This window comes from Numenius arquata, chromosome W, assembly GCF_964106895.1.
Source record: "Numenius arquata chromosome W, bNumArq3.hap1.1, whole genome shotgun sequence".
Classification (NCBI taxonomy): domain Eukaryota; kingdom Metazoa; phylum Chordata; class Aves; order Charadriiformes; family Scolopacidae; genus Numenius; species Numenius arquata.
The window spans coordinates 20073083-20090575 of NC_133615.1; the positions used below are offsets into that span (position 1 = coordinate 20073083).

At 38.0% G+C, this 17493-nt stretch overlaps 1 protein-coding gene across 1 annotated transcript in view; it reads left to right on the forward strand.

The window, feature by feature from the left end:
- LOC141476798 (F-BAR domain only protein 2-like) overlaps nt 1-17493 on the forward strand; it is a 148393-nt gene that overhangs the window by 58105 nt on the left and 72795 nt on the right. Inside the window, 2 exon segments of the mRNA XM_074165599.1 lie at nt 3203-3301; nt 4740-4836. Coding sequence (XP_074021700.1) covers nt 3203-3301; nt 4740-4836 — 196 coding nt within the window.

Genomic DNA, 17493 nt, shown 5'->3' on the forward strand with positions numbered 1-17493 from the left:
CTTAAAATATTTGTGTATCAGTTACCCCCTAGGCAATTTGATCGGGATTGGCATGTGTGATTCCAATTACTTGAGAATTTTGGGACTAGGCAACATTTTTAAACTTAAATGTATCTTAAAACAATTCTTAGAAGCAAGTATGATTTAATAGTAACAAAAGAATCTTTGCCATTGAAGTGTAACATTCCCCCTGGAGATTTTCTACAAATAAGGTAGAAGCAAACTGATGTGTGAACACATACTGCTGTTACCCAAAATGGTAACTTTTTTTGCAGTGTTCCTGTTAATGTAACTATTGTAGTTGCTCAGTAAGTGTTCCAGTAACTCCATCATTGTGCAGTATGGATAAATTGTAGTGCAGCCTGACTTTTGCTGCAGACCTCACCTTTTGATACAAAGAAATCAAGTAGTACCAGAAAAACACCAAACTCTTCCATTGATTTGTTTCAACCCATATACAAGTGTGGCTCTTCTGGATCTATCTAAAATAATCAAAGAAGTTCCTGCCCTGTTTGTTATTTACCTTGCTCTGGAAGTTACTGAATCTCTACTGAAACTGATCCTGTGAATGTTTCTGATCCACTTCAGAGCAAGTTCAATCAGGTTGCTTTAAATCTTTATTTGGTCTCACAAAAGCTGTCTGCTGTTTATTCCTTATCTTAAAAGAAAGAGACTTTATCGCAGTTGACTTATTGCTCTCTGAAACACTAAGAAAAAAATTAACAAATATGACTTTAATAAACTGACCTTGCTAAAATTGCAATGCAAACTTGTCTATGATGAGCAAGAAAGCTGTGAGTAATGAAAAGGAGTTCTTGTTTAGAACTGACAGAAGATAAACATGAAGAATATTTGAAATGGATTCTATTGTCCATGAGTTGAAGGAAAGTGTAGGGGCTTTCAGCAAGCAAATTAGTCAGACTTTTCATAATGTTTTAAAATTTCATTTGAACAATTATTTGTGTTACTGGGTAGGCATTAGATATTTAAACCACGCTGAGATGTAGAGAGAGAAAAAAACCCAGATGTTACAGCGATATTGAGAGGTTGAATTTAGAAACATGATCATCCTAATCTTAAATTGCAAGTTATGTTTTTTTGCAGCAATAAACATGGAAGGGTTTTTTTGTGATTAAAGACATAGGAAAATATAATTCACTTTATTGTTGAGATATTGGATTTGGCAGAAGTTCTTCATTTTGAAAGATTTTCTGAGCAAAACTGTAGTTGTATTATACAATTGCTATGCACTTGTTAAGAAAACATGTCTCATTTGCCAGTTATTCCACCTTTTTAAAAGCTTTTTTTTAATAATCACATAGCACAGTCAGTTATTGAAATGAATCAAATAGCTGAAAGTGCTAAGTTATTCTCTGAAAGTCCTTCTGTCTTAATTAGAACCAAGTGCAGTTGACTGGATAACTTTGCTGTTGAGCAGTCTGCATATAAATAGAGTTCAAGAATGAGTAATAATTCTTCACATTTTAAAACTTACAGGAAAATGTACATATTTATAAAAAGTAATAATGCTTAAACTGTGTATGCGGAGTTGGATAGATAAAGATCCTGATGATTTTTCTTTTTTACTGTAGCTTAAAATGCTAAGAATTGACTTGCATTTGTTGGGTCATTAACATTACAGATTCATTACAGTACATCTTTTCAAAATGGACTGATCTTTCAAAAGTGAAAGTAAACAATTTGGTTAATGATTATATCTGCGATATGAATGATATGGTTGTATTATAGTACCTAGATAGCTTTAGTCTTTGATCAGACCCCTTTGTGTTATGTATTCTATAAGGCCAAGATTGCTTCTGCTTCAGAGACTTTAAATCTTAAGTATAAAACAAGAAATAAGGAAACAATCAAGATGAGGGGGTTGCTGTCCACTGATATGAGACACAAAAAAATAAATCTCTGAATGGCCAGCTGTTTTGATATGCATTATAGAGAAGAGTTTAAAGGAGGATGTTTTACAGAGTTTTATGGGGAGCTCAAACCAAACGCAAAGGAAGCGGCATTGGCATAATCTCAAAAGTTGACTGAGTTTAGATAAAAAATAGGAGGTGGAAACAGGATGGAAGATCACATTGTGTACAGGTGTTGACACCCTGATAGTGACTGAGAGCAGATATTATAGAGATGGACCATAGATAGCTCTGAAAGCAAAATAATATAGTTTATGTAATCAGGCAGTCAGTAAAAGAAGTAATGTCATAGAATATGCTACAGAAGATGACCATATCCTCTGTAATTAAGAGGAAGGCTGCTTGAGGGGAAAAAAATCATTTTAGTCTGCTTGATCGATGGCTAGAGAGGCATATAAGTATGGCAAAAGAAAGATTGAGAACTTAGAAGTTAAGAGATGTTGTACTTGTTTGTGAATTGGAGTACCAGGAAGCGTGAAATGTGGAGAGATGGTCTTCAGAGAACCCTGCAAAAATTGGAGAGAGGAGCTCCAAAGTGGTGCTCCAAAGTTTGTGCAGTTACAGAAGTAGGAAGAGAACTAGGACAGAGCAGGATTAAACACAGATTTCAGGATGATTGTGGTTGACTGTTGGGGAGGATGAGAACATTTTTAGTTCTGATCTTTGGCTAGGAAGAGATGTTGGAAATGGTTTTTAAAATGGGTGTCAGGTGGAAGCCTGAGTAAGGTGGAACAGGAGGACAAATTCCAGACAAACTGCAAAGCTTTTGTACAGTGAGTTTAAAGATCAAATGAATGAATCGCATTTAAAGAAGCAAATGATATAGATTTAACTAGAGAAAGAGAAAGCATGTGTATATTGCGAGCAGGAAGAGAGGGTAATGAGGAGGAGGTGCAAAACAGATCTGGAATAGGATTCCTGGGGTTAGATGAAAAAAAAGAAATTCTTCAGGTATGGACAAAAAGATATTTTTTTAAATACCCTCCAACCATATTTTCTTTTGGTAGAAATAGATCAGACTTTTAAAAAAATCAAGATAGATGAAGGTTTAAAGAGTAAAAAAGTTGGATAATGGTTCTAAAAGGATTATTATAAAGTACATTATTTCATAATTCTGAACTCTGCACCTTCCTTTCTTAAACACTGTAATTACCATGATCAAGATCTGAAAAAAAAAGTTTTTCTGTTTAGTATATTTAATTATTAAAATTTAAGGTTTAGTATTTCAAGAATTATTTTCATTATAAATAATTGCTTGTATTGGTTTACAGAAATTTCAAGACATTGAAGAAACACACCTTCTTCATATGAAAGAGATTATAGAATCATTGTCAAATACCATAAAAGAAATTCATTTACAAATAGGAGAGGTAATTTTTATATTATTGTTTGTTTGGATCATGCTACATATTTTTCTTAACTGTTAAATGAAACATTTCTTACTGTGTTTGTGGTAATTGCAAGATCACATCTTTCAAATGATGGTAACTTTTGAAATCAGTATGAGTAGAAGGAAATAAACAGAAATGATCCACAGAATTCAAAATACTTTCAAGCAGATGTAGTTCTTTTTACCACAGATATCAACCATTATGCGAGTACTGAACTTGTTTATGAGATGTTTGAAGGAAATTTGAACATCTACTAAATTGCTGTTTTGGTCTTTTAAGATGTTTCTATATGTGTATTCTCTTTTGTTATTTAAGCCTCTCTGAAATTTTTTTATTAAAGGGATCATCCTCTAATTTTGTTCATTGTGTTAGAAATCTTTTTAATATATAAATTCAGTATAAGCTGAATTTTTTTACTGCTTTCTGTTGTATTTATAAGTTCAATATCACAAATTCTACAGACTAAATCAGAATCGTTAAATTTTGTGTTAACAGAAAACAAAATATTTTGACAATTTGGAGAATTTAGTGTATTTCAAAGTTCTGTTCTCTAGATATTAATTAGCACCCATTTCACACATTTCAGGATACTTGTGCTTTTCTTTAAGTAAAACTTGAAATTAATATGTCTGAAAAGCTTCCAAATTTTTGATACACTGATTTTTATGAGCAAAAGACCTTCAGTAACAGTGTTAAAAGAAGCTTTTAAAGTATCTTTTCTTTAGATGCAAGTTGGTTTAATAATCCTTATAAGTAGTCCTTAATTTTTTGATGTTCTGAAATGTAGTTTTATTTGTATACACTTAATTTGAGTTACTGTTTTCCTCAGTTTTGAGGTTTTCTACTAATGAATGGTGGTCACACGGGTCAATGCTATTTATTTCTAAAGCATATACATACTGCCTTGTTGGAAAAACTTCTTATTAACAACATGTGGTTGTTCCTTTGTCAGACCAATAACCATTACAACAGTAATGTTTTTACTCAAGCAGGTGGGAACTGTGATATGTTCAGTGGTAACAGTTCACACCCTTAACTGGTGTTGGCTTAAGAGACTGCTTGTCTTCCTGACATTATAGTGGGACATGTTGCTGACAAATTCAGAAAATTATGGTTACAAAAGTGATTTAGATGGAAGAAATGGAAGTAAATCCTAGACCCATCATCAAGCTGTATTCTTTAATTCCTCATTTGTATCTGTATCATACACACACTTGCTAATACTAAAGCAAAGAAGGGATTTCCTTGGTAAAATACCTGTTGATTTTTGGAAGCCTTATTTTAGAGGTAGGTATTTTAAACCTTAGCTTTAGAGAAAAACACTTTTTAAAGTTAATTATATTCTTTCAATTACTGGTTTTAAAATTCCTTTTGTGTGGTGTGGTTTTGTGTGCTTTTTGTGGTTTTTTTTTTGAAGGTGCATGAAGACTTTATTAATAACATGACAAATACTACAGTTGAGAGTTTAATACAAAAATTTGCCGAGTCAAAAGGAACTGGCAAGGAAAGACCTGGTAAGAGATTAAAAATAACAGAGTAGGAAATGTTAATTTAAAAACTGTAGATTTACACTCCTAATAAAAGGTCAAACCCTATTTGTTAATGTGTTTTAGTGGTAATGTACTTACAGTTGCAAATTCTCAGAATCCATTAGCTTTGACATTAAACGATTCATAGAAATTTAACAACACAATTTATTATGTAAGTGTAGTATTTGTGTTTGTAAAGCATAGTATTTTATACCTCTTGAGTCCCTCTATGTAGACCTTTGAGGAAGCAGTTAAACTATACTTCTCCCTGATACATCAGTGAAATTTGTCAAGAAACCGAAGTTCCTTGCACAAACTTCTCTGCTATGTGCTTCTGCATAAATTGTATTTCCAAACTTTATTTAATGTAAATTTATGGATATATTTGGAACAAATGTCTATAATGCTGCTTATAGAACTGTTGGAACAGTTGCATCAGTTTATTTGTTTAGCTTACAAAATGATGCATTTTAATAGATTATATGTAGATTGTTTCCTTTAATAAACAGCAAATTGAATTGTTTGGTGTGGTGTATAAGACTTTCCTGGACTGGCATAAAAATACAGTCTCACTGTACTGTGTATCTAACATTATAAGAGTTCACTTTAATATTTGGGCATGAGTACATACATGGTCACTAGGTGTGTGAGCACAGGAATTCAGTAGTACCATTTTCCTTTGAGCATTGAGAATCCTAGCTAGCATCTCTGCCTTCTAGTACAGAAGCACTAAGTTTTTTTTCAGAGCAAGGATGAACATAACAGAGTAGATCTTGAGAATTTACATTAAATTTATTAAATATGGTTACTAAGTGTTTAACAAATACCTCTGTGAGGTGTCAACAGGCTGCCCAGAGAGGTGGTGGAGTCTCCGTCTCTGGAGACATTCAAAACCTGCCTGGACATGTTTCTGTGTAACCTGCTCTAGGTGGACCTGCTCTGGCAGGGGATTGGACTAGATGATCTCCAGAGGTCCCTGCCAACCCCCTACCATTCTGTGATTCTGTGTTTTTAACATAATACAGTTTCATATTCTCTCTTTGATTGCTAATGCTGATACCTGAGTGGGCTGAGGTAAGATTGTATATGGAACAGTTTTCAAATGTTTTCTGTATATTTTACAATTTTTTAATAAGGAGTAAGAAAGAAAAAGTATCAACTTCAGATCAACTGAGCTTGACCCTTGAAGTCAGGGTAAAGACGTGAAAATTCAGTGTTCAGACTTTGATTGCTGAGATGTCATGGCTAGGGATCTCCATCTTGCATTTAGGATCCTGACTCCCTGGGTTACAAAGACCCTTGCTTATGTATCATAGAGTACTGTGTACTTCAAGTCATCTACATTATTAGTGTGGTTTTTTGCTAGACAACATAGTAATCATAAGAAAAATAACAGTGGGAGAAGTTATACACATTGTATTCTTATTTACTGCTTTACAGAGTTCTTCAAATTCCATTTGTATTCTCTAGGGTCAAATAAAAACTTTTACCATAGTAAATTTCATTTATTCAATCCTACAACTGTTTTAACAGCAAAATAGTTTAAGGAAAGATTACTTTTTTTAGTGTGGAAATGTATGCACCTTGAATTTTCTTTTATAGAGTGAAATTATTGTATCAACTTTGTAAAGCAGTCATGGTGCAGAGGAAAGCATAAACAAATTCAGCAGCAAAAGAATACAAATTCATGAGAAGTTGTGAAGTTTCAAAGATAGGAGACTAGAAACACTAGTTTTCTGTTGATTAACTTAAAATCATATAACTTTGACAATTACAAAGATTTGGAAGGCAAAGTGAGGTAACAGTTTTCTAAGAATGAAATGGAAACATCCAGTGTGGGAGGGGAAAAAATACTTTTCTGCAATTGAGAACTGTTCTTAATAGAAATGTATTTTAACTCATGGAGCAAATGTTAGAAGTCTTTCTGTGGTGTGAATTTAGAAGTTAGCGTGGAGAAAGAAATGGTTTCTTGGATAAATCTAAGTATTCAACATATAAAAATGATACTGACTTGGTGTACAAGACAAATGTAGAAAGAATGTCTTAAGGCTGTCACTGTTGCTTAAGATCCAATCCTAAATCTATTTGAAGGAAATACTTTAAAAATGCCCAGGACTATGTAGGCCTTCTACCTCATGTAATATTTGTGGGCTAATATACTGAATTAGTTGGTAGGCATGTTCTGAAATACTGAATTTTGAAAACAAAATAAACTAAAAGGATAATGCATAACAAAGTATTTTAGATTATTTCAGTATATTCTAGCTATAGTTATAGTACTTCATAGCAGAGTTTACTTATTTTTATTTATATCTGTAAAAATAAGAATGAATCTGAAAGGAAGTACTGAGTAAGGCTGGTTTATTGCATAGATCATAAACAATTTACAATAAAGGTTTCTAGATATAGTCAATTCCTTAAATTCTCATCTGCATATCTGCAATTTCTCTTTGTACAGTGATGTCCTTTATACCAGATTATATGGGCTCCCTCTGGTGGCTAATTTCTGGCACCTGAAGTCTTAATATACTAGGGGCTTCTTGAGTTTAATGCACACTGCTTTTCTAGTACAGATAACATTTCTTTCAATTAGTAATGCTTTGCAAGATTTTTAACTTCATTTATCAACTTCTTTACAATTGAATTTTTTAACTGCTACCTAAATAACTTATCTAATCAGCTTTATCACTTAATTCTTACTTTAAATAAAATTGGCATTTTAGTCAGTATTTGATCAGTAATGCTGGTTAAAAAAAAATGTTTGGTCTGTTGCTTTTTGGAGCTACTGAAACCTATTTTGTTTTATTTATTTATTTGCACATGCAGAAAAAGTTGTCTCAAGGCTCCTGGTAACTAAATGGGAAAGTTTAAGGTCATAGATGTCAAAGGGAGACATTAGTTCAGGATATTATTTTTTTAAAATCATTTTGAAATTCTTTCTGGGAAGGCTATCAAGCAGTCTAGAGTTGAAAATTTATCAGTGACTTAGGACAGCTATAATCTCAAGATCTTTGCTGCCTCACAAGGTAGCACATATCAGAAAAATATGTTCTGGCATCCTTGTCAACATCCTGGTGATCCTTGTTTGTTCTGAGGGAACACATCTGGGAGCTCTGTTTCTGGAGTGCTAACACAGTTTATATTTTGAAGTCTTAAAAAAAAATGGTTTATTTAGGTATGGCATTTCTGTTGAAAGCAATGTGGAGTTTTCACAGGCTGCAAAAGTGTTGATAAACCATTATGTTTACTATTTGGATGGCATTCAGAACAGTTTAATCTGAATTCCTTACAAGGTCATTAATGCTGCCAGCATTACCTGTTACCAGAATCATAAAACATCAGTGCTTCAATTTATTAAACATTTAAAAACCCCCAAATTTTACCTAGGCTTTAATTCAGCTGACTTCTGGTTTAGTGAACTCAACTGAATTATTGTTCATTTGATTAGAATAATATTTTATGTGGCTGGCTGTTGGTGGCAGTGGGGGGGTTAGTGCAAAGTTCAGTGTGAATGTGACATGCTATTGGGTCTTTTCTAATTGCTTACGTGGGCATTTTAGTCCTAAATGCCTATGGAGCACTGCTTGTGTGTTGTTTGTTGGGTTGTTTGTTTGTTGTTTTTTTTTTTCAAAGTGAATGCAGGAGCATTGAAGTGAGCTGCACAATGACTAGGAAGCTAGTGCAAAGTAACTAGCATACTGTAAATGCACAGTTGTGCTCATTCCTTGTTAATATTTCTATTTAAGTTAGCGTGTTGTGTTAAACTACGTGTTTTCTGTCTAATGAAGGAATGTACAAGATGAACAAGACAAAGTATATGAAAAAGGGTTTAAGAACTGCATTCCTCTGACAAATTTTAGAAACAAGTTAGTCCTTTCCCAGAGATTGAGGCAAAGCAAAGGCCATGGAATATTGAAGTTTGCTTTGATTAAAGCTACTAGCTTTTTATGTGCTTGAATAATAAACTCTGCTTTGAGAGAAAGACTTGAAACAGTGCTGCATGTGGCACTTGTTTTTTCAATGTGTTGGTTTGATAACATAATATTTTATAGAGTTTATAAAATCATATTTCTAGGAAGCTAAACAAGCTAAACAGCAACAAAGTAGATGGCAATAAATGCTAAAAGTGGTTAATACTAATTTCTTAACAGCTCTGCATGACATCTTTGAGCTCCTTTTTACACAAGGAAGTATATGTCATGATTTGGGCCAGGTTGGCAAATAACAAGATGACAGGTGCTCTCACTCCAAGGAGAGGAAGAAGACAGAGATTTATGAGTTTAGAAAGAACTAAACTAATGAAATATTAATAATAAAATAAAAATGAAATAGATACAATATATACAAATATATACAAAACTGTATCAAGCCACCAGGGAGATGTCACCAGCAGATACTGGGAAAGTTCCAGACTGGACTCGGTGACGAATGGGAACCGGATTCCAGATCTCCCTTCAGGAACATGTGTATTTATTTTATGTTCTTATAAATTATTTTCTTTATATTTTCTGTAAATATTATGAATGTTTTAATGTGTCAACACTTGTGACTAGATGCATAAATAGCTAGAAGTGTTTCAGTTTCTCAGAGCCTGTGCCCACACATAATTCTACACAGAAGGTTGACTGAGGAATGAATTTAGTTTATCAACACTGACAGTACACAAGGGATTCGGAAAGGTATTATTTGTAAAGGAAGGCAATCCATTGCTATATTTTCAGAAGCTAATGGGAGAAATTAAGTGTGGATATCTTTGAGGCAATTTTTTTAAAGTATTCAAGGGTGCTGTGCTGTAGAGTTCTCTTTTCAAAGAGGAGGTGCAAGCTCAAGAGCTGTACCAACAAATGTGTCTTAGTTCCTGTCTTAGATCTCTATTTGATTTTGCCTGCAAAAGTTGGTTCCCTTCATAGACAACAAACCTGCCAAAGCTGATGTAGACTTTAGGAAGTCTCATCTGCCAACATAGATTAATAATTACATATACCTAAGTTGCAAACTTGTTTTAATTTACATTTTATTTATTCTTAATTGTCTGGAGAGTTATAACTGTACAGGTTTTGCTTCAAAAGTCTCTTAATGCAAGTGGAAGACTGGTAGCATTGCACTGCCAATATTAGCTGAATATGCCAACCAACTGGGAATTTAACATTATTTGGAAGGCAGGGCTACAAATGTGATACTCTGAGGAAGCCAATTAAGCTTTTCCTTTTAGCATGATTGTATTTTAAGCAGTAGCAAGAAAAATTCATATTGAAAACAAAAATTATTCTTGCTTGTAGCATCCTCGTTGAATATATAGTGTTGGAAAGGAAGTTGTTCACACACATGGAAGTCCACATCTGAACTTGAAAGCTTGATGATCTTTTCCTAGTGTGTGAAAAATTGTTTGAACTCATTCTATTTGAGAAGGAAGAGCCCATCCAATTCACAGAATGAATTGGATGAACATCCACTTCCCCTGAAGTACTCAGAGAAATCAAGAGCTATCTGTGATACCTAGCAAGAAATTTTGTAAAACAACAATCCCAAACTCAACTGAATTCAACCAGGAGAAAACAGCAGAACAACAGTAAAGAAAATAGTGTATGTTGTTGTGCCAAAAAAATATAATAAAATCAATGAAAGGTCACACCAACATAATATTTAGGAATGCTTTTGCCACACCTCCTGGGAACATACAGTTGTTATGGGTTTCTTTGTACTTTGTTACGATTCTGCAGTATATTGGTATGATCTCTTCCACAGAGCTAGCTAAAACACTGAAGTAGAGTATAAATATAATCAGCAGCAAGTGAGAGACGGAGGAAAAATGAAAAGAAAAAAACTCAACAAACTCAACTCAACAAAAAAACCCTTTGACAACATTTGTTGATGCAACAGGGCAAAAAGCTGGGTTTTGAGTGATTTTTGGACTCAGTTACATGAAGTCTGTTGGGTTCTCTTCAATTTTCCTGCTTACAAACAAAAAGAAACGGTTGCAGCCTGAGGCAAGTAATTTTTCTCGACTGTGGGAGCAAAGAAATGTCCATCTCAGTAAATTATGTAGGAAAAAGATATTAATTGATAGTACTCTTTCTTGAACAATGGACCTGGGGGTGTTGGTCAACAGTTGGCTGAACACGAGCCAGCAGTGTGCCCAGGTGGCCAAGAAGGCCAACAGCATCCTGGCCTGTATGAGGAACAGTGGGGCCAGCAGGACTAGGGCAGTGACTGTCCCCCCTGTACTGGGCACTGGTAAGGCCCCACCTTGAGTACTGTGTCCAGTTTTGGGCCCCTTGCCACAGGAAAGACATTGAGGTGCTGGAACATGTCCAGAGAAGGGCAACGAAGCTGGTGAGGGGTCTGGAGCATAAGTCTTGTGAGGAGCAGCTGAGGGAGCTGGGGTTTTTCAGCCTGGAGAAAAGGAGGCTGAGGGGAGACCTTCTCGCCCTCTACAACTCCCTGAAAGGAGGTTGTAGCTGGGGGGGTCGGTCTCTTCTCCCAAGGAACAGGCAATGGGGCAAGAGGAAATGGCCTCAAGTTGTGCCAGGGGAGGTTTAGGTTGAATCTTCGGAAAATTTTCTTCACTGACAGGGTTATTAAGCATTGGAACAGGCTGCCCAGGGAAGTGGTTGAATCCCCATCCCTGGAGGTATTTAAAAGCTGGGCAGACGTGGTGCTTAGAGATATGGTTTAGTGATGGTTTTTGTCGGTGTTAGGTTGATGGTTGGACTTGATGATGTGAAAGGTCCCTTCTAACCTAGACAATTCTATGATTCTATAAGAATATTTGCTTCAGTGTTAGAAAATGAATTCTCCCTTGATTTACACTTGACTTTGTGTGTCCATGATGGTTCTCAGGAAGTGCAGGATCTTGTCTGCTTTGTCTTCAGTATCTTTTTATTGTCATCTTAGTTGTTGTAGATCATCTGGGTGGCCTTCTGCATTAATAATTACATTTTAAATGACAGATATTGATTTGTCTACTTTTTGGCAATGGAAGGTACAGTGGGGTACCCCTTGACCTGTTGCCTGAATAGTATGGGGGTAGGAAAAGAGGAAAATGTCAAAGCAAATAGACAATTGAGGTAGCTATACAGACATTTTCCATCTTGTTCAGCTATCGATCTAACTTCATACGTGTGGAATCGTTAAATATTACCAAAAAGCCTAAAATTGAAATTTCTTGATGCTTTCTTACCGGTATGTGTTTAACACATAGACTTTTCTACCTGGTGCTTGACTTAAATGATTCTTAGACTTGCATTCTTTGTACCTAAGCCCAAGTTTAACAAATTTCAAATTCCTATCTTTTATTAATAGTGTTTGTAATTTAAATTCTTTGTGTGTAATGTTGAAATAGATTTGTTTTGAAGCATTTTCTCTATTGGTCGCCCTTTTTGGGGGAAGGGGGGTTTCTATAAAAACGGCATAAGAAATGCTGTTTCTAGAATTAAATTTCTTCCTAAGCCTTGGGAATTTAATTTCAGAGTGCCTCTCTGTTTTACTGTCATGGCTGATACAATCCAGAGGATCGTGTAGTTCTATATCATTTTTGATAGTGTGGTTCAGAAAGATCAGACAGGAGTGGAAAATCAGGGTCTTGTCACATATGTTTGTCCTTTTTGCAACAACTGACTTGGATACTGGCACGTTTACCTGATGTTGCTTAGATGTTTTTAATGTCAAATGTGATGATCACAAAATTAATATTATGCATATTTTGTGTCTTTAAATGGTAAGGCATTTTTCAAGGCCAAACCTACACTGCCTTGGACTCCAAGTATAATACCCAAAGGGGCATAAATGGGGGGAAGGGAGTTTTTGTGGTAATCCTTAATAACATTTCTCTCATTGTTATTTTAACTCCCCTCCCCCGCCCCTTCCCAAGAAGTGTCTCATGTACTCCTTACGAGCTGAAAAAAAAAGCACACCAGGAAGAATTTCACATTGACTTTTTTTTGGCTATTGGTGGTACATGTATGGAAACTCATATGCTGATCAATACTTTCCATTTCAGGACTTCAGTAAGAAACCATACCTCTCTTGGTTTACAGGAACAATATGTGACTGTTACAAAGATGTGATTCTTTGAAACAGTCTTTAAAGATGAGGGCTATAATTTAATGTATTTACAATGTCTAGTGTTCTAAAGTCTTAGCTGACTCTTCTTTAAGAAGAAAACTACTCTCTGCGCATTTCTTTGATCACTGTGTGAGAAACGCCCTCACGCTATCGGATTTTAGTCAGGGACAAATTCTGTGGAGCAAAGAATATTTATTACAGCGCTGGGAGCTACACAGGGGATTTCTCCTCCCGTGGCTCGTCTCTCTTCTTACAAATGCGTGTTTTTATATCTCATTATTCATACATATTCATGGTTTTTCCTGTAAAATAATTTACATAGTCAATGAGTTCTTGGAACGCAACCCACCTCCGAACATGCCCCCTCCCTTCTAGCGGCGCAGGTGCAATGCTTCCTCGGGGGTCTTCCTGGTGGTTGTTGGAGGAAGGCTCAAGGTCTTCATCACCATGTTCTTCTATGGCCTCTCCATCCTTTATATCGCTGCACTCCTTATGCATCCTCTGCGGTTATTTTAGCTAGCCACACCACTCTTGGTTTTGCAACGGTTCGGTACTTTCCACTGTTGCTTCCTTCTGATATTCTCAGTTATCTGACACTATCTATTTTCCAACTGCATAGCAAGTACATACATATTTTAGCTGAAGCAAAATTTTCTTTCTAAATTACTTACTACAACTGCATACTTGCATGTTCTGCCTTCAGCAGGTGAATCACATACCAGGTAGGCAGGCAGAGCTGTTTGTTGCAGATACTTATATTCATAGATTAGGCTTATGCAGTCCTGCTGTTTCTTACTATTTTTTCCATACCCACCCATATAGCTTTCACAGAACTTTGCTACTTTCAACCCAATTTGACAGAAAAGTAGAGATTGTAAAGATTTTTATAAAAATGAGGAGAAAGGTAGAGAAGGAGGACCCAATTAGTCATGCCATTTAAGGGAAAGGCACTTGTAATGATATGAGTTACTCATTTGGAGAGTCAGAATGCAGCTGAGTTTGTATGTGTTTGTATGTACATGTGTATGTTGGCCAGCCACCTAGGCTGTGGACAGTTCAAAGCCAGCTACATCTCGTGTTGTTTATCCAGCCAGAAAGGAAATATGGGATGAAGTCGAAGTACAAAGAAGAGTAGAAAAGGATGAGAAAGGGGCTGGGAATGATGTGGCAGATGGGACTTTGGGGAACATAGTGTTCTGCAGGTTGGTGTCCTAGCTGATTTTAATTTTGTTACTCACAGACCTCACGTTTCATAAATTATGACTGAAACTTCCAGTTTTCAACTTCTCTTGTAGAAAATTCTTGTCTTAGCTGAGAAATAAAAATTTTCTTTGTAACTGAAGATTTGCCACCTTTTTAGTTTAGAAAAAATAATCTGCTCTCTCCTTACTCCCAATAAACATCTTCATTGATAATAATTATTTTAGAACTACTCAGATTATGATTCTTTTCTACTTTGTTTTTCCTGAAGCCACAGGGAAATACTGTCCCTTGAGAGTAGCATGCTTGCTGTATTCACAGAGCTTGTACCCACAGTACCTGAAGAGCCTGAGATGAATAATGTTTCCTTTGATCTAGTGAATCAAGTGCAGGGCCGGAAGCCTAGTAACAGAATCGGGGTTCGAACTGATTGCTTGTTTAGTGGATGCTCTCTTTGTGTGTTAATTTATTCATCTAAAAGACAAATTTCCTTGGAAGTTCTGTGGAAGTTTTCTTCCACATGTTGCTACTGATAATTGTAGTTATTTATGCTGCCACTATCACCTCTGTCTTCTGAAAAAGGAGTACTAACGCCATATTAATAGTGGGCTTTTTTCAACATGAATTTACATGAGGATTTGGTCAAGTCTTAAGCATCTTGAGAGGCTATATATCAGCTAGGCTGATATATAAGCCTGAGTATGTAACAAAAAGTAGACAGAAAATCAGTGATTATTGTAGCAGAATGGTGTATTTGTAGAGTTAGACTTAAGGATACCAGTATTATTTCAGTATTTTCACAGAATCATAAAATGGTTTGGGTTGAAAGGGACCTTAAAGCCCATCCAGTGCCACCCCCTGCCCTGGGCAGGGACACCTCCCACCAGACCAGGTTGCTCAAAGCCCCGTCCAACCTGGCCTTGAACACCTCCAGGGATGGGGCAGCCACAGCTTCTCTGGGCAACCTGTTCCAGGGTCTCACCACCCCCACAGCAAAGAATTTCTTCCTAATGTCCAGTCTAAATCTACCCTCCTTCAGTTCAAAATGGTTCCCCCTCGTCCTATGGCTCCCCTCCCTGATCAAGAGTCCCTCCCCATCTCTCCTGTAACCCCTTTAGGTATTGGAAGGCTGCTCTAAGGTCCTCCCTGGAGCCTTCTCTTCTCCAGGCTGAACCCCCCCAGCTCTCTCAGCCTGTCTTCATAGGAGAGGTGCTCCAGCCCTCTGATCATCTTTGTGGCCTCCTCTGGATCCATTCCAATGGGTCCATGTCCTTCCTGTGCTGAGGATTCCAGAGCTGGACACAGTACTCCAGGTGGGGTCTCACCAGAGCACAGTAGAAGGGCAGAATCCCCTCCCTCGTCCTGCTGGCCACGCTGCTTTTGATGCAGCCCAGAGGATGCGGTTGGCTTTCTGGGCTGCGAGCACACATTGCCGGCTCATGTTGAGCTTCTCATCCACGAGCACTCCCAAGTCCTCCTCCTCAGGGCTTCTCTCCAGCCATTCTCCACCCAACCTGTATTTGTGCCTGGGATTGCCGTGACCCATGTGCAGGACCGTGCACTTGGCCTGGTTGAAATTCATGAGGTTTGTATGGGCCTGTCCAGGTTCCTCTGGATGGCATCCCTTCCCTCCAGTGTGTCGACTGCACCACACAGCTTGGTGTCATCAGCAAACTTGCTGAGGGTGCACTCTATCCCACTGTCCATGTCTCCGACAAAGATGTTGGACAGCACTGGTCCCATTACCGACCCCTGAGGAACACCACTCGTCACTGGCTTCCACTTGGACATTGAGCTGTTGACCGCAATCCTTTGAGTGCGGCCATCCATCCATCCAGTTCCTGATCCACTGAGTGGTCCATCCATCAAGTCCATGTCTGTCCAGTTTAGAGACCAGGATGTCATGTGGGGCAGTGTCAAATGCTTTGCATAAGTCCAGGTAGATGATGTCTGTTGCTCTGCCCTTGTCTACCAAGGCTGTGGCAATATCGTAAAAGGCCACCAAATTTGTCAGGCATGACTTGCCCTTGGCGAAGCCATGTTGGCTGTCACCAATCGCCTCCTTATTTTCCATGTGCCTTAGCAGCGATTCCAGGAGGATCTGCTCCATGATCTTGCCGGGCACAGAGGTGAGACCGACCGGCCTGTAGTTCCCCGGGTCTTCCTTTTTTCCCTTTTTGAAAACGGGGGTTATCTTTCCCCTTTTCCAGTCAGCGGGAACTCCACCGGACTGCCACGACTTCTCTAATATAATGGAAAGCGGCTTGGCAACTTCATCCGCCAGCTCCCTCAGGACCTGTGGATGGATCTCATGAGGTCCCATGGACTTATGTACCTTCAGGTTCCTTAGAAGGTCTCGAACCTGGTCTTCTCCTACAGTGGGCGGTTCTTCATTCTCATAGCCCCTGTTTTTGCCTGGTCCTTCAACTTGGGAGGTGTGAGGAGAGAGATTGGCAGTGAAGACCGAGGCAAAGAAGTTGTTGAGAACCTCAGCCTTCTCCTCGTCTGTTGTTACCAGTTTGCTAGTCTTGCTCATTGGGGTGGTACGCTTTCTTTAACCTTCCTTTACTGGTTGACATACCTGTAGAAACCCTTCTTGCTATTCATAGCATCCCTTGCCAGGTTCAGCTCCAGCTGCGCCTTGGCCTTCCTGACCTTGTCCCTACATAACCGGGAAGCGTCCCTGTGTTCTTCCCAGGATTCCTGATCCTGCCTGAACTGCCTGTGCAGTTCCTTCTTGCCTTTTAGTTTGACCAGCGGGTCCCAACTCAGCCACGCTGATCTCTTCCCTTTCACAATCGTTATGCCCAAGACAGCTTCCAACCATCACCTCACCCACAAGTCCTTCTCTGTTTACAAAGAGCAGGTCCAGCAGGGCTCCTTCCCTAGTCGTTTCCCTCACCAGCTGTGTCAGGAAGTTATCTCCAACACACTCTAGGAACCTCCTAGACTGTTCCCTCTCAGCTGTATTGTATTCCCAGCAGACATCTGGTAAGGTGAAGTCCCCCATGAGAACAAGGGCTAGCGATTGTGAGACTTCTCCCAGCTGCTTACAGAATATTTCATCTGCCTCTTCATCCTGGTTGGGCTGTCTATAACAGACTCCCACCATGATATCAGCCTTGTTGGCCCTCCCCCTCATTCTTACCCATAAACACTTGACCATCACCATTGTCAAGCTCTAGACAGTCCAAACTCTCCCTAACGTACAGGGCTACCCCACCATCTCTCCTTCCTTGCCTGTCCCTTCTGAAGAGTTTATAGCCATCCATTGCAGCGCTCCAGTTGTATGAATCATCCCACCGTGTTTTTGTGATGGCAGCTATGTCATAGTTTTCCAGCTGCGCAATCGCTTTGAGCTTCTGTTGCCCATGCTGT